The sequence below is a fragment of the Meriones unguiculatus genome, chromosome 4, assembly GCF_030254825.1.
Source record: "Meriones unguiculatus strain TT.TT164.6M chromosome 4, Bangor_MerUng_6.1, whole genome shotgun sequence".
Lineage (NCBI taxonomy): Eukaryota > Metazoa > Chordata > Mammalia > Rodentia > Muridae > Meriones > Meriones unguiculatus.
Genome location: NC_083352.1, coordinates 90,889,663 through 90,915,830, shown reverse-complemented (window position 1 = coordinate 90,915,830; position 26,168 = coordinate 90,889,663). Strand labels below are relative to the sequence as shown.

Sequence of the window (26,168 nt, the reverse complement as noted above, 5' to 3'; positions counted from 1 at the left end):
GGGATGACAGGTATTGGCTACCATGCTTTGCTCAATCTTTCTCTGTACCCTGAAACATCTTCCCTGGCTCTCAGAGGACCAAGAACACCTAACAGGAGGCCAGGGCAGGCTTGGCTGGGGGCTGGAGTAGGAGTGTGGGGTGATGGTCCACCCCGCCTGCAGAAAGAAGACTCAAAGACCCTGAAGCTACAAGCAGTCAGAAACTTTGGTTGTTGTTTTCAAGCTTCTGCCCTCAGGAAAGTTGCCCAGAGGGGATGCAGGGACTGCTTCCTGAGGTGATGGGCCCATAGGCCAGTAATGACAGCAATGATGAGCCCCGCCAGTGTCCCCACACACTGAGGGACCAGCTCTAGAAGAATGATGCCCAGAATCCCACCAAGCCCACAGCTGAGCAAGCCCCAGCACACTGATGACAGAGACAGAAACAGCCATGAAGGGGCTCCGGGCTCAGGGTATATAGATAGTCAGCTCTGAGCTCACTAGGTTTGTGTCCCTGCAAAGGAGACCCCTAGGACCAGAGTCCAGTGAGGACAGAGCCCTGAGGGGTGGACGGCAGGTGTGTGACCCTCCTGGCCACACAGGACAGAGGCAGCTGGGCAGAGGTAGAGTCTCAGTCCCACGGGACCCGGATGGCTGCGAACGTCCAGAGGTCGGGCTGCCCCATATGCAGCATGCTGTGGAAGGGCGATTTGCTCCACTGGAACGGGGGCAGCTGGTCCCACGTGGGGCCGCTGGCTGCCAGCATGCTCATGGACTTGGCCAGTGAAAAGCTGGTCACCTGAGGGCCAGAGAGCATGCCACTGAGCTGGTGGAGCCCCGCTCTCTCCCTGACCTTTCATTAGAGCACCATTCTGAAGCTGACCCCAAAGCAGATGTCCCCTTAACCTGACCCAACTTTAGCCAGGGTCTGACCTCTGACCTTGCACCTGTCCCACCCAGCCACCCCCGAGGCATGTGATAACTGGCTTGGGTGGCGAACCTTCACGTCGATGCCCCCATGGGCACGTTGGCGCAGGGCCTGAAATGGGTAGGAGCCGTTGGCGGGGTTGAGGTCAGAGCGGGCAGAGATGGCATTCTCCGCATTGGGCTTCGGGTTGCAGGCTTCACACAGCGACAGAGAGTCATGAAGGAAGTCATTGTACCTAGATGCAGATGGAAGGGACGACAGTCACGCTTGGGAAAAGCCAAGCTCCTCATGGCACAGGGTGGCCTTGAAGCTTCCCGAGTTTTCTGGGCTTTTGCCAAAACCACTTGGCTCAGGCAGGGGCAGATGTGGACTACCCCTCCACTGGTCACCCCAGCCTTATCACTCGGCTTTTCCTGAGGGAGGTTCTCCAGGCCCCTCCTCCAAGCAGGACAGACACACCCAGTCTATTCCTTGACAACATCTGTGGGGATCACACTTCAGCTCCAGCCTGGGTCCTGAGCAGGTATCTCCACCTTCCGGGAGGAAGGGCCTCCCTAATGACAGTGAGGAGCAGGGCCCGCCACCTGCCGCCGACCACAGCTGGTCGCAAGGTTTGGTAGTCCTGTCACACACACAGGCTACTCTCCACAGCAAGCCAGGAGTGCGCTGACCCACCTCATGAGCCGGAGCATGGAGTCCATGTCCTCCACCCGTGGATGGTCCCTCCGGAAGATCTGGGCTCGAGGGTTCTTGGTATAGGAGAACCAGTCTCCGTACTGGGCCACCAGGGCCTGCATCCCACTAGCGTTGAATACAGTCTCAAAGAACCTGCTGGGAGAAGGGTGGTCACCCACGACCCCCACTGGCCGCACAGCTGGCTGGGGCTGGGGCCGGCACGGTGGGAGGGGCAGTCACAGTGGGAGTGCTGTCACTGCAGTCAGGGTACAGCAAGGTCCTCTCCTGCTGTCGGGGAGGAACCATTTCACTATTCTCTAACCATGGAGCTGTGGGTGAGCCAGGATCCCTGCCTCAGTTTCCACATCTGTGAAATGAGAACATGCTGCTGCACTCGGGAACCACAGGATGTAAGGACCCAGCTAAGACTGGGTTTGCTGAGACTCAGGCTGCCCCGGCCACGCTTTGGCTTCAGCCTGGGGACTGCGTGGGCATCTGCACTCCCAGGAAGTAGGGGCAGATCCAGCTGAATGCCTGGCAATGCCCAGTCCCAAGGTGTGGCCACACCAAGCAGCAGGTACTAGAACTGGAGGCCACCCATGACCTGGAGCTTTCTCAGCAGGAGAGCAAGCAGATCTCCTTGCGCTGCATTTTTAAAATGCCACCTGGGGAAGGACCCTGCGCCAGAGAGGACAGGCTGGGAGACGGGAGGCATGAGAAGGACGGATGCATACGGGATGTTGTAGCTGGCCCAGTAGCTTGTCTTGTAGAGCTCCTCAGTCTTGTCGGCCACCACCACCATGCCCCTGAGACCAGGAGGAATGGACAAAGCAAGTGAGAAGACACTCCTTGTGTGAGGAAAGCCAGTGTTAGGGCCCTCTCCACCCAGAGCAGGAACTGTGTTATGTCCTGAATCTGTTCCCAGCAAGGGCATCCCTCCTTTAGCCTCCCTTCTTCCTGCTGCTCCAGGGACTCACGGGATCTGTTCTAGGATGGTAAGCACCCGGCTTCCAGGGCTAGGCCTAAAGGGGACGAATGCCTTGTAGTCCACGATCATCCACTGGTTATTATACCTGCCAGATACAAGGAAGGAACTACATCAGGCCTGGAACCCTTCTGCAGCCCTCTCCGGTGCATCTCTCCTGTTCCAGTACCCCATCTAGCCAGGACTGGTGAACCCTGACGCTGCAGCTTGACCCAAAACCCCACAAAACCCGGGCTGTCTCCCTGCTTAAGTACAGCCCATGGCTCCCTAGCACTTCCTAGAGTAAAGGTCCAATTCCTCAGCCAGGCGCTGACACCTACACACTTCTGGCAGCTGGCTCCCAGGACCTTTCCCATGCACATTCTGTGCATCCACACATCTGAGCCCTCAAGTCACACTTCTTCCAACTGGACAGCCCCCAGAGGAGGAGCTTGCAGGAGAGGAGAAAAGAAAACTCCTGTTCTTCTTGAGCCTCAGTTTCACCACTGTATAAAACAAGGAAGGGGCTCAAGCTACCTGAGTGAGCATCTGTGAGAAGAGATTGGGCAGAAGACCCTGGAGCCCCATGGGTCCCCTCTGGTCTGGGGACTAAATGGTCCGCAGGTAGGTGCTGCAGAACGGGAACGCACTCACGTGCCGCTGTTGAAGCGCTTGAAGACCTCTGCCCAGGTGCCCCCGTCCGAGGCCAGGCGGTTGGCCACCGTGTTTCGAATCCACTCCAGCACACAGCCCTGGGGCTGCACGTACTTCCAGAGTGCTGGGTTCTTGTTGCCAATGGTGGTCTCCAGGGCGACCTGTGAAGAAAGAGTTGGGCTGGGAACTCTGTGGCCGCCCTGCCAGTCTCAGCTCAGAAGCCAATGCTTACGCTTTTCTCACAGCCCTAACCTGCTGTGGTGCACACCCCTCAGGGATTCCTTGGAGAAGTACTTGGGTTGGGGGAGACTCAGGCCCATGCACCCAGCTCTGCCTTGGGGACCAGATTCGTAAGTGCCTCTCTTGTCACAGAGTGAGCTCTCCCCCAAGAGGCAGCATCTCATTCCCACCCCTTCTCCCAGGTCTACAAGGACAGCTGGTGGCTTGAGGCTATTTACCTGGAGCCCCAGTAGCCAGAGACCTTGTCAAGACCCCAGCTTGCCCACCTCGTTCTGCCTTAGAGTCATGAGCTGCCCATTGCTGCTTATGAAGCCTCTCACCTCACAGCCCCGGACCTGTTATGTGTCTAGATAAACACACCTTGTTCTCATTAGTTAAAACCAAGGCATAACCAGCCATGCATGGTGGAACATGCCTATAACCCAGTACTCAAGAGGCAGAGGCAGGAAGATTGCCACAAGTTTGAGGTTAGCCTGGTCTACAGTGAGTTCCACGGTAGCCAGGGCTACAGAGTAAGGGCCCATCTCAGACAAAACAACAGTGTTGGATCAACAACCAAGCACTGCCTGTGAAACTGAACTTCCCAATGGCCACATCCTGGCAGCTGAAGGGTGGATAGGATGCTATAGGAGAATCTAGCCATCCCACCCTCCCCAGTGACACAGTCACACACAGACCCACATGACAGTGTTTCAAAGTTTTATTTATTTTTGGAGGCATTTATAATCTCACACTGTTAGACCAGGCTGGCTTTAAACTCTCGGTTATTCTCCTGTCTCAACCTCCCAAGCGCTAAGGTTTCAGGTGTGAGCCTAGGCCAGTGTTTTAAGAAAGACATTGAAGCCAGGCATAGTGCTGCACAGCTTTTAACCCCAGCACTAGGGAGGTGAAGGGAGGAGGATCAGGAGCTCAAGGAAACCTCAGCTACACAGGTCAGCTTGGGCTACATGAGACTCTGTCTTAGAAAACCAGAATAAAAAATAAAAAGAGAAGAAAGCTAGGCCTGGCACAGGCGTGTAATGCCAGGCTCCTCAGAAGGCTGAGAAAGGAGGGGTGCTGGCCTGGGCTACACACTGAGTTCCAGTACATCCTGAGTTATAGAATGATATACTACCTTAAAATAGATACATAGATACATAGATAGATAGATAGATAGATAGATAGATAGATAGAATCACAAAAATAAAAAATAAAAGCTGGGGAGGGTGAGACTGGGAGAAGAGGAGGGAGGGGCTGTGATAGGGATGTAAAGTAAATAATTTAATAAAAAAATAATATAATAAAATAAAAGCTGGGTATAGTGGCCCATACCTTTAAACCCAGCAATTGGGAAGCAGAGACAGGTTCTGAGTTCAAGACCAGCCTGGTCTACACAGCAAATTCTAAGCAAACCAGGGCTACACAGTGAGACTATGTCTCAATAAAAAAGCAAACAAATAAGAGTCTGGGAAGGTCACTAGCATGCTACACTATAAATGTGGTTTAGGACACAAATACAGGGAGGGGCAGTGGGTTTGATGGCTTCCAGTTCCATCACATACACACACACACACACACACACACACACACACGACCCTCTGGGAGGGAGGAAAGCTTCTTGGACTAAAGCCCTCAGGGGCTGCCTCCCAGCCCCTAGCCCTCCCAAGCCTCTCCCACACTAGGAAGAAGCAACAGGGACGCGAGCCCCACCACCCCTCCTAGTGCCCTCGCGTCCGCTGTACCCAGGGCGCTTTCTGCAGCGAAGTCTGTCTCCTGGCGCATCAGTCTCAGATCTCAGCAGCCAGGGACAGATTTCTAAAGGGGCTTGGATGGCAGCCAGGGGAACAGAGGAGACAAAGCACGGCAAACAGCAGCTCCTCAGAACTGGCCAGGTTAGGGGGTGGGAACAGGGGAAGGCAGGGTCACTGGAGAGCAAGGTCACTGGCAAAAAGAAGGTGTTTATGCTGAACACAGAAAAACAAACCAAGGCCGCCGTGCAAGGACTTTGCCATGGTCCCCAACACCAGTAGCTCCTAGGGATGTATGTTCTCTCAGAGCTCAGAGGCCCTGCACACCTTATCCTTCACTGTATCCCCAGAGCCTCTGTGTGCCATGTCCTCAGGGAGCACGTGACTCAGCTACTCACCAACCCACTGCCCAGGATGTAGAAGTCATCGCCGGAGAAGATGGTGCCCGGGTAAGATGAAAAGACCAAGCTGTTGCCAGCAATCAGGGGGTACTCCTCTGGGGAGGGTAGGAGCTGGTCAGGCAGGCCCTGTGGAGACCCCACCTCCCATCCCCCAAGGCTGGGGCCTCAAGTGGGAATCAAGCAGTCTTCAGGAGGCCCACTCTCATCCCTTTGTCAAAGCAAAGCAGGTCCTTCAAGTGAAACAGGTGGGTGGCACCTGCCTGGAATGTGAGTAGCGCAAGGGTGAGGCAGGAGGGCCACCCGGACTATACAGTGAGTTCTAGGCCAGCCAGAGCTATATGATGAGACTCTAGTTCAAATAGGAAGCGGGGTGGGAGGCAGAGGAGGAAGATGGGATAGAGGAAAGGAAGAAGGGGAAGAGGGAGAAGAGGGGAGGAACAGGAAGAAAGGGAAGAAGGAGCAGCAGGAAAAGGAAGGGGGGGGAGAGCCCCACTGACTGTCTTTACTGGTTCCATAACAAACATGCAATATGACAGAGAGCAAGATGCTCCTCGGTGCAGCTCGAAACAGATTTCCCGTAAACACTGCGGAGTGGTGAATTCGTTTATAAAGGTGCAAATAAATAAATCCCCTTAAAATGTAGACGGCTCCCACTTCATCAGGAGGGTCTGTCTGCAAGTGGGTAGCTCGGAGTGGAGTGGGGCGTCTACTCTGGTCTCGCTGGGTTTGTGATTGTATACAACTGATACTAAATGAGGAATAAAGCAATGCAAAATCAAAAGTGACCTTGGCACAGCTACAAGGAAACAACCAATCCTCAGGGATAACCTCCCAAGGGCTGAGGAGGTCACATGCAGGAGGGCCTCCTTGTTTGGCAGGACTTGCCCTACACACGACTTCCAGAGCATGTTGGTGGTACTGTTTGGGGGGACTTGTATTCTGCTGAGGAGCCACATGCCCAGCCCTTAAGTAGGTTTTTAAAGGGTTAAAAATGTAAGAAACATGGTGCTGAGTGTGCCATCCTAGTATGAGGGAGGCTGAGGCAGGAAGACTTCTAGTTCAGTGCCACCCTGCTATATACAACTGGTTTCTCCCCATTGCCATTGTTTTGTCTGCCTCATTGGGTGATGGTTTATGTTGGGCACACGCTAGCATCCAAGGCCAGTCAGGACATGGAGCTGAGTGGTACAACACTTTTCAGGCAAGAAGGCCCAGGGTTCAATTCCCAGGATAGAGACAGTAGAAGTTTAGGAGGGTAGGTGCAGGCAGAGGGGTGAATGGGGGTGGTAATTTTGGGGGCCCGCTGAAGGCCTTGCTTGCCAAGTAGGACTCCCTGGCACTGCTCTAGAGCTTCGCCCAAGGACCCAGCCCTGTGTGCATGCTCACGTCCACCCTCTCTCAGGATGCTCCTTTCTCCCACCTTTCGGCCCCTCCCGGAAATGCAGCTGGTACTTCTTGATGATGCGTAGCATGCTCTGGTAGGAGTTCCATGTGTTGTGTGCCACCAGGAGGTCACGCCTGCCCGGCAGCAGCTTGATGAGGGCAGAGCAGGAACCGGAGCCCAAGGAAAGCTTGGTGCTGGTCTTATTCAGGGCTGGCTCTAGGTCTTCTAGGTCTCCGGAGATCTGCAGCAGGCTGAGGAGGCAGGATGGGAGGGTCAGCAGCTACTCTGCACCCATGCCATAGCTGAGGCTCCAGGGGTCAGTCGACCCATGTAGTCTGGGAGTAGGAAGTGGCAGAGCTGGCATGGAACCAGGAGGACTATGAGGTTCATGGCTTCTTACCCATCCTGCACAGGCTGGGGGGGGGGCACTTACAGGAACCCCAAGGGTTTGATGGTGAACCTCCCAGTTGGGAAGGTTAAACGGCCTTCGTAGCTGTCCTCCAGGCCTTTCAGCTGCAGGAGGGTCAGCCGCACCTAGGGGAGGGGCAAAGGGAGGATGAGCCCTCCTACCCCCAGGCTACCTTTTCTACACCATTTCAGGGGCCCTGACCTGGCCCAGGGGTGCTCCATATCCTCCAGCCAGCCTTGATCCCTCTCCTGCTTTCAACAGATCAAATCTATGACATCCTCAGGCTGACCCCAAGTCACCTTCACTTAAGAACCTGGGTCAAAAACCACCTCCTCCACAAAGCCTGCCAACATCTCCCTAGTCTTAGATGCTGGCTGCCCCTGGCATCTGTCCTATGGTTGCCTTCTCCTTGCTGCCAGTTCTGCCTCAGCACCTGTAACTAGAGTTATCACAGGTGCCTCTCATGAGTCTTGGCTGGTGCTCAGCACATACGAGGAACTTCCTTACATACAGACAAGATAGATGGATGGACAGGAGGGGATGGATAGACAGATGGACAGACAGAAAGATGGATGGATCAACAGGACTTAGAAGGTAGATGGGTGGATGTGTGCAAGTGTGGGTGGCTAGAAGTATTGCTCGGTGAATGGATACCTTAGTAAGTCCATGCATCTGGGTGGGTGGACGGATGAGACAGAAGGGGGCACATGGGTGGTCTAGAGGGTAGATGGGATGATGTGTGTTGGTGGGTAAGCAGAAATACGGAAGGATGGGTGGGTGGATACATGGAGGGATGAGTGGGTTTGTGAGGGAAGAAAACCTGATGCAGCAAGGACAGGTGCCAGGGGATGGGTTGGCAAGGGAACTATGTGTAGGGAGGAGAACGGCGTGAGCGCTGAAGGATGTGCACACAGGCGGCAGCCATCCAGAGAGGCTACTGCCTGAGCTGCTAAACCCTCAGGTCTGTAGAGAAGTCACAGGTTCTGTGGCTTTTGCACTGACCTAGGCAGCAGCCCAAGGCCAAGGAGCCAACTGCCCAGGACCTCGCCCTTAGCACTCGGTCAGTCAGAGCTCAGCCTAGGAAGGAAACGCAAAGCTCGACTATGCTGTGCGCTTTCAATTTTCCCTCCCTCCCTTTCTAATGGTGTTCACTTGTGTCTAGCTTCCCGCCACCTCCCTGGCAGCAAGAACCACACGCCACCACCACTTAGCTGCACCTAGGTTCTTTGCTAGCAGGAAGGCGGAGCTGGACATCTGGAAGGACGGCAGCTTGGGGAAGAGGAGCGCAGATGCTGATGGGTGCTAGAGTGGGCTGCGCTTCTGGCTCACTAAGGGCCAGTCAGGGACTGCACGGGCGATGGGCACACCCCAAAAAGCCACCTTCCTGCAAGCAGGGCAGCCCAGCCCACCTGGTGCCAGTACGGAGTGTCCGGGCTGTGCTCCATCTCCCTCTGCATCCACTCCAGGTTGGCCTCCAGAAAGCTCTTGAGCTTCTCACAGTAGCCAACTTCATACTCGAAGGGGCCGCAGTAATTGACCACCGTGTTCATCCAGTGCATGTAGATGAGCTGTGTGGAGGGAAGGGCAGAGCAGCTGCTGCTCTCTCCATCAGGACCCTGAGGACCCGCCCCGCCAGGGCGCAGAGACAGCCCCCAGCCTACATGGCTCCCACACACCCCCATGTGGCCCTTGCCCCCCCCCTTAAGGCCCAAATGGCCTTAGGTCTCCCTTCTTCAGGGCCTGTGACGTGGACGGTCTAGACTAGACTGCTCCTCCTCTGTTGCTGGGGCAATGTGCTCTTGCCATCAAATATGGGGGCTTGGGTTGTTTCTGTTGGTGTTTGTACTGGAGATTGGAGCCAGGGCCTCACGCAAGCCAAGCAAATGTCTGCAAGGCCACCTGACCACAGCCTAGCACTTGAGGTCTGATTTTATTCCTTTTGTTTTGGTTGTTTGAAGGTGGGGTCTTGCGTAGGTGAGGCTGGCCTTGAATAACTGATCTTCCTGCCTCCACGTGCCTAGTGCCCGGGTTATAGGTGTGTGCCACCAAGCCTGGTTATACAGTGCTGGGGGTGGAGCCTAGAGCCTGTGCATACTTGGCAGTCTATCTACAAATGCAGCCACATGCCCAGCCATTGCTTGGATTTTTAGACAGCCTCACGCTCCTTGGCCTCTGGCTGCTAGGATTACTCCAGGCACTGCAAGCATGTACCAGTGCTCTTGGCCTGAAGCATGTGTTTTGGACAGCTCCCCCTGCTCTATTCCAAGCATGGAGAACAGAGGAAACAAAACAAGTCCCCCTGCTGACTCACTGGGCCAGAAAAGTGTGCCAGGCTGTCGGCACTGCCCAGGTGCAGGGTGGGTGAGCTTGGGCTTGCCTGCTGGGGAAGGGACTCCTGCCAGCATTCCCTGTCCCCCAGCTGATGGACACATGACTGAGGTTATCTCAGGCCATCCAGCCCTGCCAGCTGACTACGGCAGTACAACAGAGCCCACCAAGATCAGCCTGACCCAGCCCAGAAAAACCAGGGCACACGGCCGACGCTCCCTGGGAGGCGGGCTGCTGGCCTGTGGCTCATGCCAATGAGTAGCATCTCACAGATGGATGGATATGCTGCAGCCTCCAGTGCTCTGAGCAGGTGATGTGGTTGCCATCCCCACAAGTGGTCCAGCCTGGGCTGGCTGTCCAGGGGCTGCTATGGGTTTGGTCCACTGCGCAGCACTGCTGGGAGACAGGACTTAGGAGAGCCTAAGGTTTCGGAGGCTTGTCCTGGAAGGGGACCTGGGACCCACTCTCCCTGTCCACTTCTGCCTTCTGGCTCACGAAGGGAATATCTTGCTCTGCCATGTATATGTCCCTGCACTGCTGTCCAGACTCCATCAGAGGCTCAAAGCAATGATCTACCCAGCCTTGGGCTGCAGCCGTAAGAGCTATGAACCTTTATGAGCTCATCATCTTGGGTATTTCATTACAATGAAGTGAAACCAACACATCCACTTTATAGTTGGGGAAACTAAGGCACAGGTAGGCAAGTACCTGTATCCCCAAAACAGCCAGACGTTGACTCACAGGGCTGATTGGCCCACATCAAGATACGCTTTTTTGCTTTTGCAAAGTCCCAAAGCCCCAGTCCTGCACAGCCACTGACGACAGCTTCCAGCCACACCTCACCCAGCTAGAAAGCCTCTGCACCACGAGGGCGGCCTGCCTAGTGATACACCCCAAATCCTGCTCACCTCCAGGCCCCACTAATGCTCCCTGTCTCCTTGTGGCTTCTGGAGCCTGCGGAGCACTGAATGGCCTGCTCCACCTAAGGCTCAGGTGGACTCAGCTGGGGACTCGTCATGACCCACTACCCAACCACAGGAGGCAGCAATAAAGCAAACTGAAGATCTGGGCCACACAGAACTGGATATGAATGCTGCTCCTTGGCTTGAACGGCTGCTGTCTAAACTTAAGGAAGCGCCTTTACCTCTTAGGACCCCGAGTTTCACCCCCTCTTCCCAGTGGAGACAGCCAGGCCAGCCTCAGGGGCTTGCATGAAGACCCAGTGAGATGACACAGGCAAAGTGCTAGGCATGTCCCTCGGGATCCTAGCACAACAGCCACTATGGCCTTGCCTCAGTGTCCCCAACCACAAAGGCTTTTTGGGAGGCCTAATTGGTAGTTAAACTTATGAAGAATCCTATGATGCTACTCCCATGAGTCCTCCATTCCCCACAACACAGCTCATATTCTCGTGGTCCCTCACTGTCACTGCTCCATCAGGCTCCATCAGGCTCCATCAGGCTCCATCAGGCTCCATCAGGACAGGGCCTCAGTCGGGTCCCACCTGCCATTCTGGGTGTTCTCACTTTAGCCCCTTGGGACATGCGCCTTGCCTGGGTCACCAATAAGATACATACTCAAATAGTGGCCATTGGACCCTGAACAGATTCCACTCTCTAAGTTGATGCCCAGGAACTTCCCAAAATGGGTGTCCTCTTCCCACCACCGCCCAGTGTGGGCAAAGCTGTTATCCATGGCAGAGCTGATTTCTGATGGCCGGGACACCAGACCAGGACACCAGACCAGGACTGCCGTTTTTACATTTCCAAACCAGATAGACAAAAGTCTATGCTATTTGGGGACTTGACACATGCAGAAAAACTAGTTCAACAGAAGTAGGAGCCACATGAGGCAATGGCATAAGTGCTCAGGAGGCCGAGGCAGGGGAGTCACAAGTTCAAGCCAGCTGGACTAACGAGTGAATTCAAGGTCAGGCTAGGCAAGCTCATGAGATAGTCTCAAAATAAAAAGTGCAGAGAAGCCTGAGAGTAGAGATGAGAGGGAGAAGGCTTGCCCAACACGCAAAAGGTCCTAGCTTTAATCACCAGTATCAGAAAAGGTGGGCGGAAAGGCACACCCTATAATCCCAGCACTCAGGAGGCCAAGTTAGGAGGATCTCAAGTTAGAAGTCAGCCTGGGCCACACAGTAAGACCCTGACATCTTAAGAAAGGGCTGGAGAGATGGCTCCATGCTGCTTGCTCCTCTTGCAGAGGGCCAGAGTTCGGTTCCCTGCATCTCTGTAACTCTGACTCCAGGAGATCTGACACTCTTCTGGCCTCCTTGGGTACCCAAACATACGTGACTCTCTCTCTCTCTCTCTCTCTCTCTCTCTCTCTCTCCCTCTCTCTCTCTCTGTCTGTCTCACTCTTTCATATAAATAAAAAAAAAATCTTTCAAAAAACACCAAATTGGGAGAAAAGACACGTAGGCAGAAGGGAAACCATGGACCATTTAGGTGGCAAAGGGGTCACTGGGAGGGGAGAAAAATAACAAAGAAAGCAGCAGCCGAGACACAGATGAAGTATAAAACATGTGTTCATAAAAATTTTACATTGGGGCCACTGAGATGGCTCAGCAGGCAAAGGAGCTTGCCATCAAGTCTGATGACCTGGGTCCAGTCCCTAGGACTTCCATAGTGAAAAAAAAGAACAGATTCCTCTGACCTCCACACATGAATCCTGACACACGTGTACCCACATACACACATAGAGACACAGGCAAATACAAAATAAATTTAAAACGTCATCAAGAAACCCATTATGTGAACTAAAAAACATTTCTTTAGAATGTACAAATAATAATAATAATTATAATAATAAAAACACTGTGGCAAGCAACAGTTATAAAAGGCTGCACTACCCAGCGCATACAATAAGCCCTGGATCCCATCCTAGCAAGAACCGGGTGGTGACACACTACTGTGACCCCAGCACTAGGGAGACGGGAGGCAGGAGAATCAGAAGTTCTGAGACATCCTTGGCTACACACTGAGTTTGTGGCCAGCCATGGCTACTGGAGCCCCTACTTCAAAACAAAAACAAAAGCCAGGAGAGGTGGCACGTCCCACTGTATTCCAATTCTATGAGATGTTCAGAGTAACAAAATCCAAGCGGTGCCTGAGGCTGGATGGAGCATTTGTGGGCCAGAGAGTACTTCCTTCCGGGGTAATGAAGAGACTCTAGAACTGGATAGTGGTCTAACTGCACAACCCTAGAGATTTACCCCAAGCCAATAGATTTCATTGTTTTCCTTTTTCAGGGGGTTAGTCAAGGCTGGTTCTCAACTCCTGGATCTTGTCCCTCCATCCCCCAATTGCTAGGACAATAGGCTTGAGTCATAGCCTAGGGTTTTTGTTTGTCTCTAGCCCAGGCTACCCTTAAACTCATCAATCCTCCTGCCTTAAGACTCCCAACTCATGCAGTAACTAGTGTGTTCCACCATGCCCAGATTTATGTGCTGTTTTGAAGAAGAGGTTCTTCTCCCCTACATGGAGGACAGGAGGCAGGGACCCCTCAGCACATGCACCGACCCCACCAAAGGCCCTGAGTAAGTCATGGCTCGGGAGGGTGGAACAGGGCAGGCCAGGCAGCTGCTATCCCAGGCTCCCACACTGGCCTTACCTCCTCGGACACAGAGGCCTCCACCACACCAGCTGCATAGGCCTGCAGGCTGTCATTGTACTTGCCATTTGTGCCCAGGTCCAGATAGGCCCACCTGGAGGAGAGAGGGAGGACATTCAGTCAGCAGCAGGGACCCCTGCAAAGCCAGCCGCCACAGCCAGACTCATGGCTGGGGCTTGGCTTCCTGTTTGTTACAATCAGGTGGAATCCAGGGCCTCATGGGCCAGGCAAGTGCTTCAGCACCCCCCCACACTTTTTTTTTTTTTTTTTTTTTTTTTGGTTTATGTCCCTTTTGCAATCAGGATTTCACTATGTAGCCCAGGCTGGCCTGGAACTCCAATCCTCCTGCCTCAGCTTTCCAAGTGCTGAGATCACAGGTGTGCGACACTGTGCCTGACCAGCCTGCAGTTTTGGACCATGAAAACAGCCCAGGGAGCAAGAGCTGCCCACACAGATGTCAGCTTCCCTGTCTGCACCTGCATAGCTTCTGGGCCCCCCTGAGACAGGAAGTGCTGCATGGAAGACAGGAAGGGGGTCTTTCCAACAAAGACTAAACCTGCCTCCTCTTTCCCACCTGTGCCAATCCATGTCCCAGTCATGTGACCGGCAATGATCCAGCAGCCATGGCCCTTTTGTGCAGCAGCAACCCCACAGCCCTTCCAGGTAGGCACTGTCGCATACAGGAGGAGGGGACTGAGGCCCAGAGCTTGTCATCAAGCAATGGAAGCCCTGTGTCCTCTGGTGTTATTGTGAGCCTCTGCAGTACCTCCAGCCATGGCCATGTGCCCTGCCCACATGTCCATCGGGTCACACATGTGGCTTGCTTTGCCCAGTGGGACAAGGGAAGGGCTGACACAGTGCGGGTAAGAACGAGCGCCCTCTTGGCTCCCCAGTCCTGTGCCTGTGCCATGCCATGGAAGGACATCACAACCAGCCCACAGTTCCCAGGAATGGAATCACCCAGGGTGGAGCAGGCCTGCACAGCTAAGGGCTGAAGCATAGCAGGCCCAGTGGCTCAGCTCCATGAGGGTCAGTTATTTGTTGGAACTATTATAAAGCACTGTTGACCAATGCCCAACCTATATAGGGTCAGAGGTCACCAAGGGCAGAGCAGGATTTTTTTTTTAGATGAAGTCTCTCACCGAGACCTGATTTCCCCAAGGCTCCACTTCTCCCAGGATGGTGGTGTTACAAATTATCGCCTCAACCCTTGTTCTCCTTTTCTTAATAGAACTGCCTTATTTCTCCAGAGGCTGGAGAGATGGCTCAGCAGTTACAAGGGGGCACTGCTCTTGCAGAGGACCCAAGTTTGGTTCCCAGCACCCACGTCACACAGTTCACAAGAGCAAGTGAATCCAGTTCCTGGAGATCTATGGTCTCCTTTGGGCCTCTGCAGGCACCTGCATGCACATGGCACACACACGTGTGCACATGCATGCTTACATATACACACACACACACACACACACACACACAAATAAACAAATCTTTTTGAGACCGGATTTCTCCATGCAGCTGTCCTGGAACTCACTTTGTAGAAAAGGCTGGCTTCGATGCAGCTCAGGTGGTAAAGTGCTCACCCAGCATGCACAAAGCCCTGGGTTCCTCCCCCAACCCTACATAAACTGGGCATTGTGGCACATGACTACAATCTCAGCATTCCGGATGTGGAGGCAGGAAGATCACAAGTTCAAAGCCCTTGAGAGCTGACCCTTTCCCAAAAACAGAAGGTATGTGCTGGAAAAGCAGTTCCATCAGTGAAGTGTTTCTTTCACAAGCATGGTGGCCTGTGTGTGTAATTCCAGCACTGAGGAGGAACACACAGGCAGATCTTTGGGACTCCTTGGCTAGCCCAGCTTCATCTAACCAAGGAGCCCTACCCAGTGAGAAATTCTGTCTCAAAAACCATGGTGGCAGCCAGGCACAGTGGCACACATCACACCCGTAATCCAGCACTCAGGAAGGCAGAGACAGGCAGATCACAGAGTTCGAGGCCAGCCTGGTCTACAAAGCAAGTCCAGGACAGCCAAAGATACACAGAGAAACCCTGTGGGGGGGAGGGGGGCAGCATCTGAGGAACATTCAAGGTAGATGTCCTACCTACATTCACACATACTTAAAAACAGATCTTTTAAAAATTATTTATGGCCAGATGGTGGTGACAAAAGACTTTAATCCCAGCACTTGGAAGGCAGAGGCAGGTGGATCCCTGGTCCCTGAGTTCTAGGCCAGCCTAGTCTACAGAGCAGTTCCCAGACAGCCAGGGCTACACAGGGAAACCTCGTGTGTGTGTGTGTGTGTGTGTGTGTGTGTGTGTATGTGTGTGTAAGGGGAAGGAGGGAACAGATGGATGAGACGAGCTGTTGTTGAGAGGTCAGCAGGGGTCTCAAGTCTCCAGAGGCCACTCTCTCCTGTCACGACCTTTGATCGACTCCCTACACACTATGGGTTTCTCTTTAACCACTCTTCAAAGGAAACTCAGCCTTACTGACCCATTTCCCCAGCTGCAGTGGATCCAAGATGCTGCTGCTTTCCTAACTTGCCCTCCCTCCCTCTGTTCCACTCTACCTCATGGAGACTGGCTCCAAGCAGAGAGCTTTCTGGTTGGTAGAATCCAGTTGAGAAGAAAGAAGGGAGTCAGAGGCCTAACTCCCCCAGGGTGGTGGCCATAACCAGGCTGGCACAGGCTATGCAATGGGACATCTCCACCCCCTACATACCAAATTTTAACAGTCTCAGGGCTGTGTTGGATGCTGGTCCAAAGTCAGACTCATGTGCTAACAAGATGGCTTAGTAGGTAAAGACGTTTGCCACCGAGCCTAATGACCTGAGTTTGGTCCCCAGGACTAACTGGTGGTAAAAGACATGATACCTCAAGTTGTCCTCCAACCTCCACACACATCATAATACACGTGGGCCCCCTACACTGCCCCATAAGTAAATAAATGAACTTTAAAACTTGAAAAGCCAAACTCACAACAGCAGAAAGGAAGAAGAAAGGGAGAGGGCACTTACCCCAACAACCCCAGGAATGGCAAGGATGAACCCTCCAGAAAGAGGGGGACTAATTCTAGGAGAGTGTAGCTCCTACCCTCTGCCTTCCAAAAGAGTGAGTCAGGTTGGAGCTCCCATTGACAGGGGACCAAGACAGGCCAGATGTCTTCAATTTGACCCAACTCCCCAGCGGTCTGTTTTCTGCCTGTAAACCAGGGTCTCCCTCTATGAACTCCCCATCCTGTTGGAGTCTCACAGTGTGGAGGCATGTGATATAGGAGAGAAGAGAGAGGGCAGAAAAGAGGACAGCATGGTAAGAAGCCTCAGTTTCCCCAATCATAAAATGGCTGAAGGACCCTTACTCCTTTCCTTCCCTCATTTCTCCTTCAATCAACAGTGGTGCTTTCTAAGTCCCAGTGAGACTGTGGGGTCCTTTGAACCCCATCTCAGGCAAGAAAACAGACTCGGAGAAAGGGAGCTTCTTGCCCTGGGTCACACAGCAGTGGCGGCTGAGGCTGAAAGACATTTCCAACACAACCAAGGAAGACCCTCCCCCACTATCGTGGGTACTGTAGCTGTAAATGTTCCCAGCCCATCTATGTCCTCCTGTGTCCCAAGCCCCCTCCCCTCACATGCCTCGCTCCTGTACCTCTGCATCCATGCTTGGGGTTCCTCATGCCCTCTTGACTCTGCTACACAAGAGCCAAACTACGTGAGTCGGCAGAGGACAGGCCACCAGATCAAGTCACAGGGGGCTGCCCCCATGGCAGCCAGAGCTGTGGTTCCCTTCAAAGAGAGGAGCCAAGTCAGCGGCCTTCTCTCCCTGGGAGCCTCCCCGACTGGCCCCACCTCTGCAGCAACCTTCCCAGGGCCACCAACACTGGAGATGTCTTTAGCATCTTGTGCCCCATCCCCCAAACCTGTAAAACCCATACTGCAGGAAGCTGTGTCCTCTGAGAATGAGTACATCAAGGACCGGTGGGGACATGCAGCCTCCCCCACCCCACCCCCTCCAGCACAGTCTGAATCTGGGTTTCCAGGCAGACTGCTGGCTCTGGCCTCCTCTGGGTCTTGCCTGTGCCTCTCTCAGCCCAAATCTTGCTTGGCTTTGGGTCCTTGAGGCCAAACACCACGATAAGAATGACTGAGCACAAGTGGTTACTCCTGATCCAGACACCTCACAAGAACCCACTTTCAATTTCTGGGCCCACAGTGGGAGAGACAACAGATGAGAGGGCCAGCCTGTGTTCCAAGAGTGCCAGTGATAACACGGAGCAGCTAAGCTAGCTCTATAGCACTGGGCCATAAACTAGTCCCCGAATGAACAGCAGCAACACCTAACAAGCATACTGTCTATGCGTGTGAATTTAGGGCCCCTCAACTTTCCCTTTGGCTTGGAGCCAGGCGCACACCTGGCTCTGGAAGGAGAAAAAGGCCTGGGATCCTGGACAACTGTCACTATCCCTCAGGCCGGGGACAAAAGGGCAGTAGAGCCCTGGTCTGGTGACCCAACACTCACTCCGGAGGCAGAAGCACACAGGTACAGATCTGCGTGTGAGTTCCAGGCCAGCCTGCTTTACAAACAAGAGAGTTCTAGGGCAGCTCGCCTTAAGTGCGGGGCCCATGGGGACAGAGGCCTGGTCCCCGGTCCCTCAGGGAGGAGCCCTGAGGTTAGGGATGGGAGTTAACTACCTGCTGACCTGGCTCTGGAGGGAGAAAAAGACCTGAACCGGCTGTGGACTCCCCAGGTCGGCAGGGCGGCAGTCCAGGGCCCTGTTACCCGCCGCTGCTGGCGGGGACGGTCAAACCTTACCCGGTCTCGCGGATGGCGTTGGTGAGGTTGGCCCAGGCTACCGCGTCAGGGTGAAGGCCGTCCTCCAGGCGCAGCTGGCCCGATTCGGCGTCCAGCAACACAGAGCGGATGCGGGAGACGGGCGGGTCGGGGTTTGGGCGCTGCCAGCCCTTCCGCAGGTTGGGGAGGGCGCCCGCCGGGCCACTCAGCAACAGCCCGGCCAGCGAGGCCAGCGCCAGCACCCGCCGCAGCACCCGGGCAGCCAGGCTGCCGAGGCTCCGGTCCATGGGGGCCGCCATCGCCAGCTGCAGCCGGACCACGTGACTGTCGCTCCGTGGGGCGGGGCTAGGGCGGGGTCTACTCTTAGGTTTCTGGGGTAGGAGGAGTCTGTGGCAGGCAGGGGCGGGGCCTGCCTTAAAGGATCCGCCTTCTCAGGAATTAGTGTATTTTTGTGTGTTTTTTCTCTCCTCTCCTCTCCTCTCCTCTCCTCTCCTCTCCTCTCCTCCCCTCCCCTCCCCTCCCCTCCCCTCCCCTCCCCTCCCCTCTTCTCTCTTTTCTTTTTAATTGTTCCTTTTTCCCTTCCACATCTTCTTTTAATTTTTTCTATTTTTAGATATATTTCTCTTCTTTTATGTCTATGAGTGTTGTGTCTGCATGTATGTATGTGCAGTTTGTGAGTGCCCGTTACCCTCAAAGGTCAGAAGAGACCATTGGATCCCTTGGAACTAGCATTATGATCGTAAGGAGCCATCATGTGGGTTCTGGGAACTGAACCCAGGTCCTCTGTAAGAATAAAAAGTGTTCTCAACAACTGAGCCATCTCTCCGATCTTGATTTCCTTTATTTTTAATAATTTATCTGTGTGTATTTGAGAATGTGGACGCAGGTGGAGGCCAGAAAAGAGTGTTATAATCCCTGTTGTGAACTGGCTGATGTTTGTGCTGGGACTTGAACTCAAGTCCTCTGCAAAAACATCAAGTGCTCTTTACTGCCGAGCCATCTCCTAGCCCACAATTTCTTTCTCCTACTTATCTGTTCATTAATGAAACAGTCTCAATATGTCACCCAGGATAGCCTGAGCTACAGAGTTAATTCCAGGCTAGCCTGGGTCACTGTATGAGATTCTATGACAAAATAAATGATGGGGGGGGCATTGAAACAGGCTTTCTCTATGTAGCCTTGGCTGTCCTGGACTCACTTTGTAGACCAGGCTGGCCTCAAACTCACAGAGATCTGCCTGCCTCTGCCTCCTGAGTGCTGGGGAAATAAATGGTTTCTTAAAGCTGGGTGTTAGAGTACCTGTACCCAGACTCTCAAAGATTTTAAGACCCACCTGGGCTAAAAAGTGAGATCCTGTCTGAAAAGTAACACAAAAGAAGGTGGTGATTGGCAGTTCACCATTCAGATCCTCAACCTGTAGCAGGCACCAGACACCAGACGCCAAGGGCTTAAGTGTGCATGACCATGACACGTCACTGGCCACCTGTGCTTCTGACCAGTGAAACACTCCTTGAGTTCACCTGAACAAAGTGATATCCATAATTCTATAATTATGACATCCCTAATTCTAGCTCTCAGGAGGGCTGGGGCAGGAGAATTGCCAAGAGTTCCAGACCAGCCTGAACTGCACTGTGAGACCTTTGTCCCCATACCAAAAAAGAACTCGATATGTTCCTCTACCCCTACTCTGGTGCATGTGTTTCTAGACTGTTTCACAGGACGAGAAAGGTGCTTCCTGCAGGACACACTTAAAGAAACACACACCCGCAAGTCCTTCACTCACAGGCTGAGGCAGAAGGATCACCAGCTTGAGACTTACTTATCAGTACGAATGATTTGCCCACATGTACGTCTGGGCATCAGGCCCACACCAAAATGTCAGTTCTCTCGGAACTAGAGTTACAGATGTTGTGAGCCACCACGCGAGTGCTGAGTATCAAACCTGGTTCCTTTGGAGCGGCCATTGCTCTTATCTGCTGAGCCCTTTCCCCAACCCCAGACCCATCTTTAAAGAAAAGAACAATGTAAGGTCCCTTGCTGGGCATGGTAGCTCATGCTTGTAAAGCCAGTACTCCAGAGTTGGAGGCAGAAGGACCTAGAGTTCAAAATTAGCCTCGGCTACACACTAAATTAAAGGACATTTTGGGGGAATATGAGACCCTACCTAAAAACAGAAACAAGACTACATGAAAGGCTAACCTGAAAGCACAGAGCTGCCTGCTTACCCTCTAGAGAGAATTATTCCCCTGGCACCAATTCCAGAAAGTGCTATCATTTGTTAATCCCTTACTGAAAATACTTTCAGTCATCAGGTCCTTAACAGGCTGGGACAACTGAGGCTCAAGCGGGTAGAGTGACTTTTAGTCACAAAACTAGAAATGTCAGCACAGGGAGAAATTCCAACCCGGTTTGGAAACACCATGGGCACTACCCTTTTTGGCCACCAGGGGACACACAACCGCGTCCACGTTTGATTTTCCTGCCCTCCTCTGAACCGCAAGGCCCTGCTTGGAGCGGGGAGGAGGTTGCTCTGGGTTCCAGTCCTCACTTCCTGAAGCCCTAGGCCACAGGTGATGCCAGGAGTCTTAGCCTCACCTGACTCGCCTCTGCAGAGGACTCAGGAAACACAACCCACCCCACAGGACAGTGAGGATGCAGGTACAGGCCTGGGATTTGGGACCAGGTGATAGGCACACCAGAGAGGTACAGTGGAGGTATCTGATCCCTGGGGGCAATGCTGTCGTAATACACAGTACCCACACGCATGCACACGTGCACGTATGCACACGCACTCTCGGACGTAGGTCCATGCTACTCCACAGCCTGGGTACCTTCTGAGCATGCCGTAATTGGCTAGAGCAGGGGTTCTCAACCTTCCTAGCATTGCAACCCTTGAATACAGCTCCTCATGGTGGGGTGACCCCCCACCCCAACCATAAAATTATTTTGTTGCTACTTCATAACTGACTTTGCCACTGTTATGAATCATAATGTAACGTAAACCGAATTATAAATGTCAGATCTGTTCTGCGACCCCCGTGAAAGGGTTGTTTAACAGCCCCGAAGGGGTCACTACCCACCGGTTGAGAACTGCTGCTCTAGAGCCGCCACACAGGAGAAGGCACCCCGAAGAGCCTGAGTTCAGACCCCGGCACCCATGTAACTGGTTAGGCATGGTCGCCCATGCACCCTGTGTGTGTGTGTGTGTCTGTGTGTGTGTTTGCCTTTTTTATGTTTGTTTGTTTGTTTGTTTGTATGTTTCACGCAGGACCTCACTATGTAACCCTGGATGGCTTAGAACTCCCTTGTACACCAGCCTGGCCCACAGCTCAGGGAGATCCTCCTGCCTGCACCTTCTGAGAGCTGGCATGAGAGGTGTGTGCCGCCATGCCTGGCTGTTGTTCGGCTTCACTGTCACTGAGGCAGCAGCCATAGGGTGAAGCAGCATTCCCGTCTGATCCCTATCTGCCAAACACTTGGCTTGCTTCCAGTGATTGCACAAGCGTGTCCTGCTAATTGCTCCATCCAGCATCCTCCTTCTCAGAGCCGGGTCCAAACCGTGTTGCCATTGCTTCAAAAAAACTCAGAGTGACACGGCAGGACGAAGGACACATGAATCAAGGCCCTTATGATCCAGAAGGACCATTGTCACCGGTGTCCTGAAGGGAGAGTCCAGCCGAGGAACACCCATCAGCCAGCCAGAGCCCATGAGAAACTTCTCTCCCAGTGAAACCATCTGCTACTTCTTCAGCAGCCAGACAGTAATGAGCTCCCCGAGTCTGGGGCAGATTTCACCAGGTGCTGTGTGACTCTGCCCAGGGAAGCCAGCACCATTGAGAAGGGTACTAGTCAGCTGAGGGCCTCACTGGGAAGGGTACTAGTGAAGGCAAGGGCCTCACTGGGAAGGATACTAGTTAAGGTGAGGACATTGAAGCAGGGCACAGTAGCTCACACCAGTGATCCCAGAACTCTGGGAGGCAGAGACAGGCAGATTACTGTGAGTTCGAGGCCAGCCTGGTCTACAAAGTGAGTCCAGGACAGCCAAGGCTACACAGAGAAACCCTGTCTCAAAAAAAAAAAAAAAAAAGGTAAGGACATCATTGGGAAGGATACTAGTTACGGTGAGGCTTATAAATCTTTAAGGAACCTCTTTGTCTCAGTGTCTCAGGGCCTCTCAGACTGAAATAGAAAGTCCCATTTCTCTTTCAACCTCAGGTCTCCCTTACTGCTTTTGCTGGCACTGTCCCCAGGTTCTTGTTCTGTGTCCCAGCTGCCACCCACACTCTGGCCTCTGAAACTGGTGGGCATGCTGACTGTAGGGGCAGATCTGGCCTTACCTGTGGGCAAACCAGGATGTCAAGCCTGGAGGGCAAGGCACCTCAGACATGGTTGCTGTTCAGTCTCTGCCACTTCCCAGTGGATGTCCTGGGGACAGACATGTCATGTCCCCGAGCAGCAACTGCTCCCATCAGTGAAAGAGATTACAGTCCCTCTCCTTCAGTACACACACACGCACACAAGTATTGTAGGTCCCCCATCAATGGCTGCAGTTTCCTTGGTTTTGTTTGTTTGTTTGTTCAGACAGGGTTTCTCTGTGTAGCCCTGGCTGTCCTAGAACTCACTCTGTAGACCAGGCTGGCCTCAAACTCACAGAGATCCACCTGCCTCTGCCTCCCAAGTGCTGGGATTAAAGGTGTGAGCCACCACCACCCACTTTGTTTTGGTGTTTTGGTTTTTTGGGTTTTTTTTAGTTTTTGTTTTTAGTCAGAATCTCATGTAGCCCAGGCTACCCTTGAACTTACTCTGTAGCCAAGGTTGACCTAGATTTCCCAATGCCCTCCCTCCACCTCCTGAGTGCCGAGGTTCAGGCATGTACCAGCACTCCAGGCTGATGTGATACTGAGGATGGAACCCAGGGCTTCCAAGATGCTGGTCAAATAAACTACGCCCCAGCACATCGCAGCTTTTTGTTGACTTTGGGGTTAATTCACAAGGGACTGAGGGCAGGAGCTGCATGCCGGCACGTGCCTGTGATCCAAGCAGGAGGTTGAGGCAGGGGGATCAGGAGTCCAAGGCAGGCTGGGCTACATAGAGAGACCTTGCCTCAAAATAGAGACTGAAAACAGGATGGGTCCGAATGGCAGTCATCCACCCAGTGGGACTTGGGGGTCCTGCCACTTCCTACTGCACAATATAGTCCCTTCTCCTCCTCACGAAAGCCCCTGCTGGGGGCACTTGTGGGGCAAAATGCAGTGGCAGCTGACACTTTCTGAATACGGTCACATCAGAGTCCTGGGTGTCACATGCCCTGCCACCCACATCCCTTGGCGAGTCAGGAGCTGTTTCCTCTCTGTGAACATGCTGGGCCAGTGACTACGAGGGAGGTGGCACTGCTCCACACTGCAGATTCCCAGAAGCTCATGTAGCTTCCCCTTTGCTCTCCAGTCCCTGAGGTATCACATGAACACGCATCTGCGCTGGCATGGCAGGAATTGGCAGAGGGCTCACTCGGAAAAGTGCTGGGGCTACACAGACAAAGGCAACCGTTTAAGCAGCCTCAGACTCAGGCTGGACATACAAGCAAAAGGGCTTGAGCCAGACCCTTTCCCCCGGGCCTCTCCCCAAATCATGACTGTCGGACACTCAGACACTTATTAAGATGCTGGCGTGTGACAGGGGTGACGCTGGGTGGCTGTTATGCAGCTAGCTCACGGATACAGGTAGGGAATCTTTCCCTTCGAGGGAAGGAATTTCATAGTGACCCCTGCCCTGCCTTTTGTGACACGTGACACAGTGAAACCGGGCCAGTACACTCAAGAACTGTGGTGAGGGTGCTGGGTCTTGGTGGCGCGCACCTTCAATCCCAGCACCAGGGAAGCAGATCTCTGAGTTTGCAACCATCTTGGTCTACACAGATGGTTCCAGGTCAGCCAGGGGTACATACTGAGATCCTGTCTTAAAAAAACAAACAAAAACAAAAACAGATAAGAACCAACAACGTGGATTCTAGCAATCACACCTGTTCAGCTGTTTATTATTATTATTATTAAATTTTATTTCTTTTTCATCCTGACTGCAGATTCCCTCCTCTCCCACCTGTATACTTTAACATGCCAGATGTTGTACTACAAGAAAGTTGTTTAATACATTACATTTGTTTATTTAGGTGGGGGGTGCCTGCGCACACGCACACGTGCACACACAGAGACACACACACATACACACACACACACACAAATGCCTGCACAGAGTGTTGCGCATGGGGAGGTCAGAGGGCAACTTCCAGGTGTAGGATCTCCATCCTACTCCTGGAAATTAGATTCCAGGGATCAAACTCAGGTTGTTGGGTTTAGCATCAAGTGCCCACGCTCCCCACTGAGCCATCTTACCAGCCCCTGGTGTGTTCATTAATTAATTAATTAATTAATTGTGGTTCTGGGGACTGATCCTATGGCTTCGAGGACCCTGGGCAAGCACCGTACCAATGAATTTTGCACTGCACTGCGGCCCGCTTTTCACTTAGAATCCTGGGAAATGGTTTTGCTACATGCTCAGGCTGCCCTTGAACTGGAACCCAGCTAGGCTTTGCTTGTTCTTGTCCCACCAGCCTGAGCAGCGAGGTAGTCGGGCTATACTGCTGTCCGTCTTGATGTTTGCTGAAGTCTTCTAGGCTGAGGTGCAGCTCAGTGGCTTAGTGGGTGCCTAGCCCTGAAGGGGTGCTGTAGAGGGTAATGCTGAGCGACCTCAGGAGGAACCTCAGATCCAGGCATTTCAGGCTCTGCAGCCAGAGGCTCGCAGGCAGCAGGAGACCTTTTCCACCTGGAGTCTTCTGGGATCATCGGCATCATCACTGTTGCAGGATATTTGATCACACTGTGAATCCCGAGACTGTGTACTGGAAGAACCTGTTTGTGGCTGTGTGGCTCAGCCCTAGCGCACACCTTTGATCGAGGGTGGGTTTTCTGATTATTGTAAACATGTGTGCTGTGGCGTAGCCCTAGCACACACCTTTAATCCAAGAGCTTTCTGTAAAGCAGATTAAATAGTCAGCCACAGGTCAAGAGGCAGAGCAAGCAACCAGTTGACAGGAAGTGGATATAGGAAAAAAAAACAGGAGTGACAGGAAGTCCAGGATAAAGAGATGCACAGGAAGTAGAAAGGAGGGACATTCAGTTTGGTTTTTTGTTTTGCTTTGTTTGTTTAATGTATTTTTATTGTGGTGTTTGCCTGTATGTCTATATGAGGGTATCGGGTCCCCTGAAACTGGAGTTACAGACAGTTGTGAGCTGCCATGTGGGTGCTGGGAATTGAACCTGAGTCCAATGGAAGAACAGTCAGTGCTCTTAACTGTTGAGCCATTTCTCCAGCCCCTGTTTTGTTTGGTTTTTTTTGTTTTGGTTTTTCAAGACAGGGTTTCTCTGTGTAGCCCTGGTGTCCTGGACTCACTTTGTAACCCAAGCTGGCCTTGAACTCACAAAGATTCATTTGCCTCTGCCTCCCAAGTGCTGGGATTAAAGGTGTGCACCACCACACCCAACTAGTTCGCGGTTTTTTTTTAAGTCAGCGTGGAGAAGGTCTTTCTCAGGAGTTGGCTGACTAGGAAGGTCAGTTGGGTGCTTTCTCTACCTATCTGAGCTAATAGGCTTTCACCCCAGCATCTGGCTCCTGAGTCTTTATTGGTAAAATAGAATGTTTGGGTTTTTGTTTAAAAACACATCACCATCATCCTCGTCATCATCTTCATCATTGCCATTATCACCACCACCACATTATTTCTCTGTGTAGCCTTGACTGTCCTAAACTCATTGTAGACTAGGCTGGCCTCGAACTCACAGAGATCTACCTGCTTGCCGCTGCCTCCCCGCATGCTGGGATTACAGGCGTGCACCACCTGTAAAGGAAGGCTAGGCTGGCCTTCCTTTTCCCATCCTCCTGCCTCTGTCCCGAGTGCCAGGACTACAGGCACACACCACCACGCCCTGTTTTCCCTTTCATTACCTCAGCTCTCACCCTTCCATTCCACCCTCAGGAACAGAATCTCTAAGCTTCCCTCTCAGACTTCTCTCGGGCCT

The 26,168-nt window shown here is 52.9% G+C and overlaps 1 protein-coding gene across 1 annotated transcript; it reads right to left on the bottom strand.

Annotated features, from left to right (window-relative positions):
- Positions 1-187: 187 nt before the first annotated feature.
- Positions 188-18,435, bottom strand: Plbd2 (phospholipase B domain containing 2). The gene is made up of 12 exons (XM_021633182.2): positions 18,118-18,435; positions 13,311-13,404; positions 8,771-8,929; positions 7,386-7,486; positions 6,989-7,203; positions 5,566-5,663; positions 3,201-3,361; positions 2,560-2,655; positions 2,317-2,388; positions 1,583-1,735; positions 980-1,142; positions 188-778 (listed from the first exon to the last, which is right to left on the bottom strand). The coding sequence occupies exons 1-12, from the start codon at positions 18,393-18,395 to the stop codon at positions 611-613; spliced, it is 1,758 nt and encodes a 585-aa protein (XP_021488857.1). The 5' UTR covers positions 18,396-18,435; the 3' UTR covers positions 188-610.
- Positions 18,436-26,168: the final 7,733 nt, after the last annotated feature.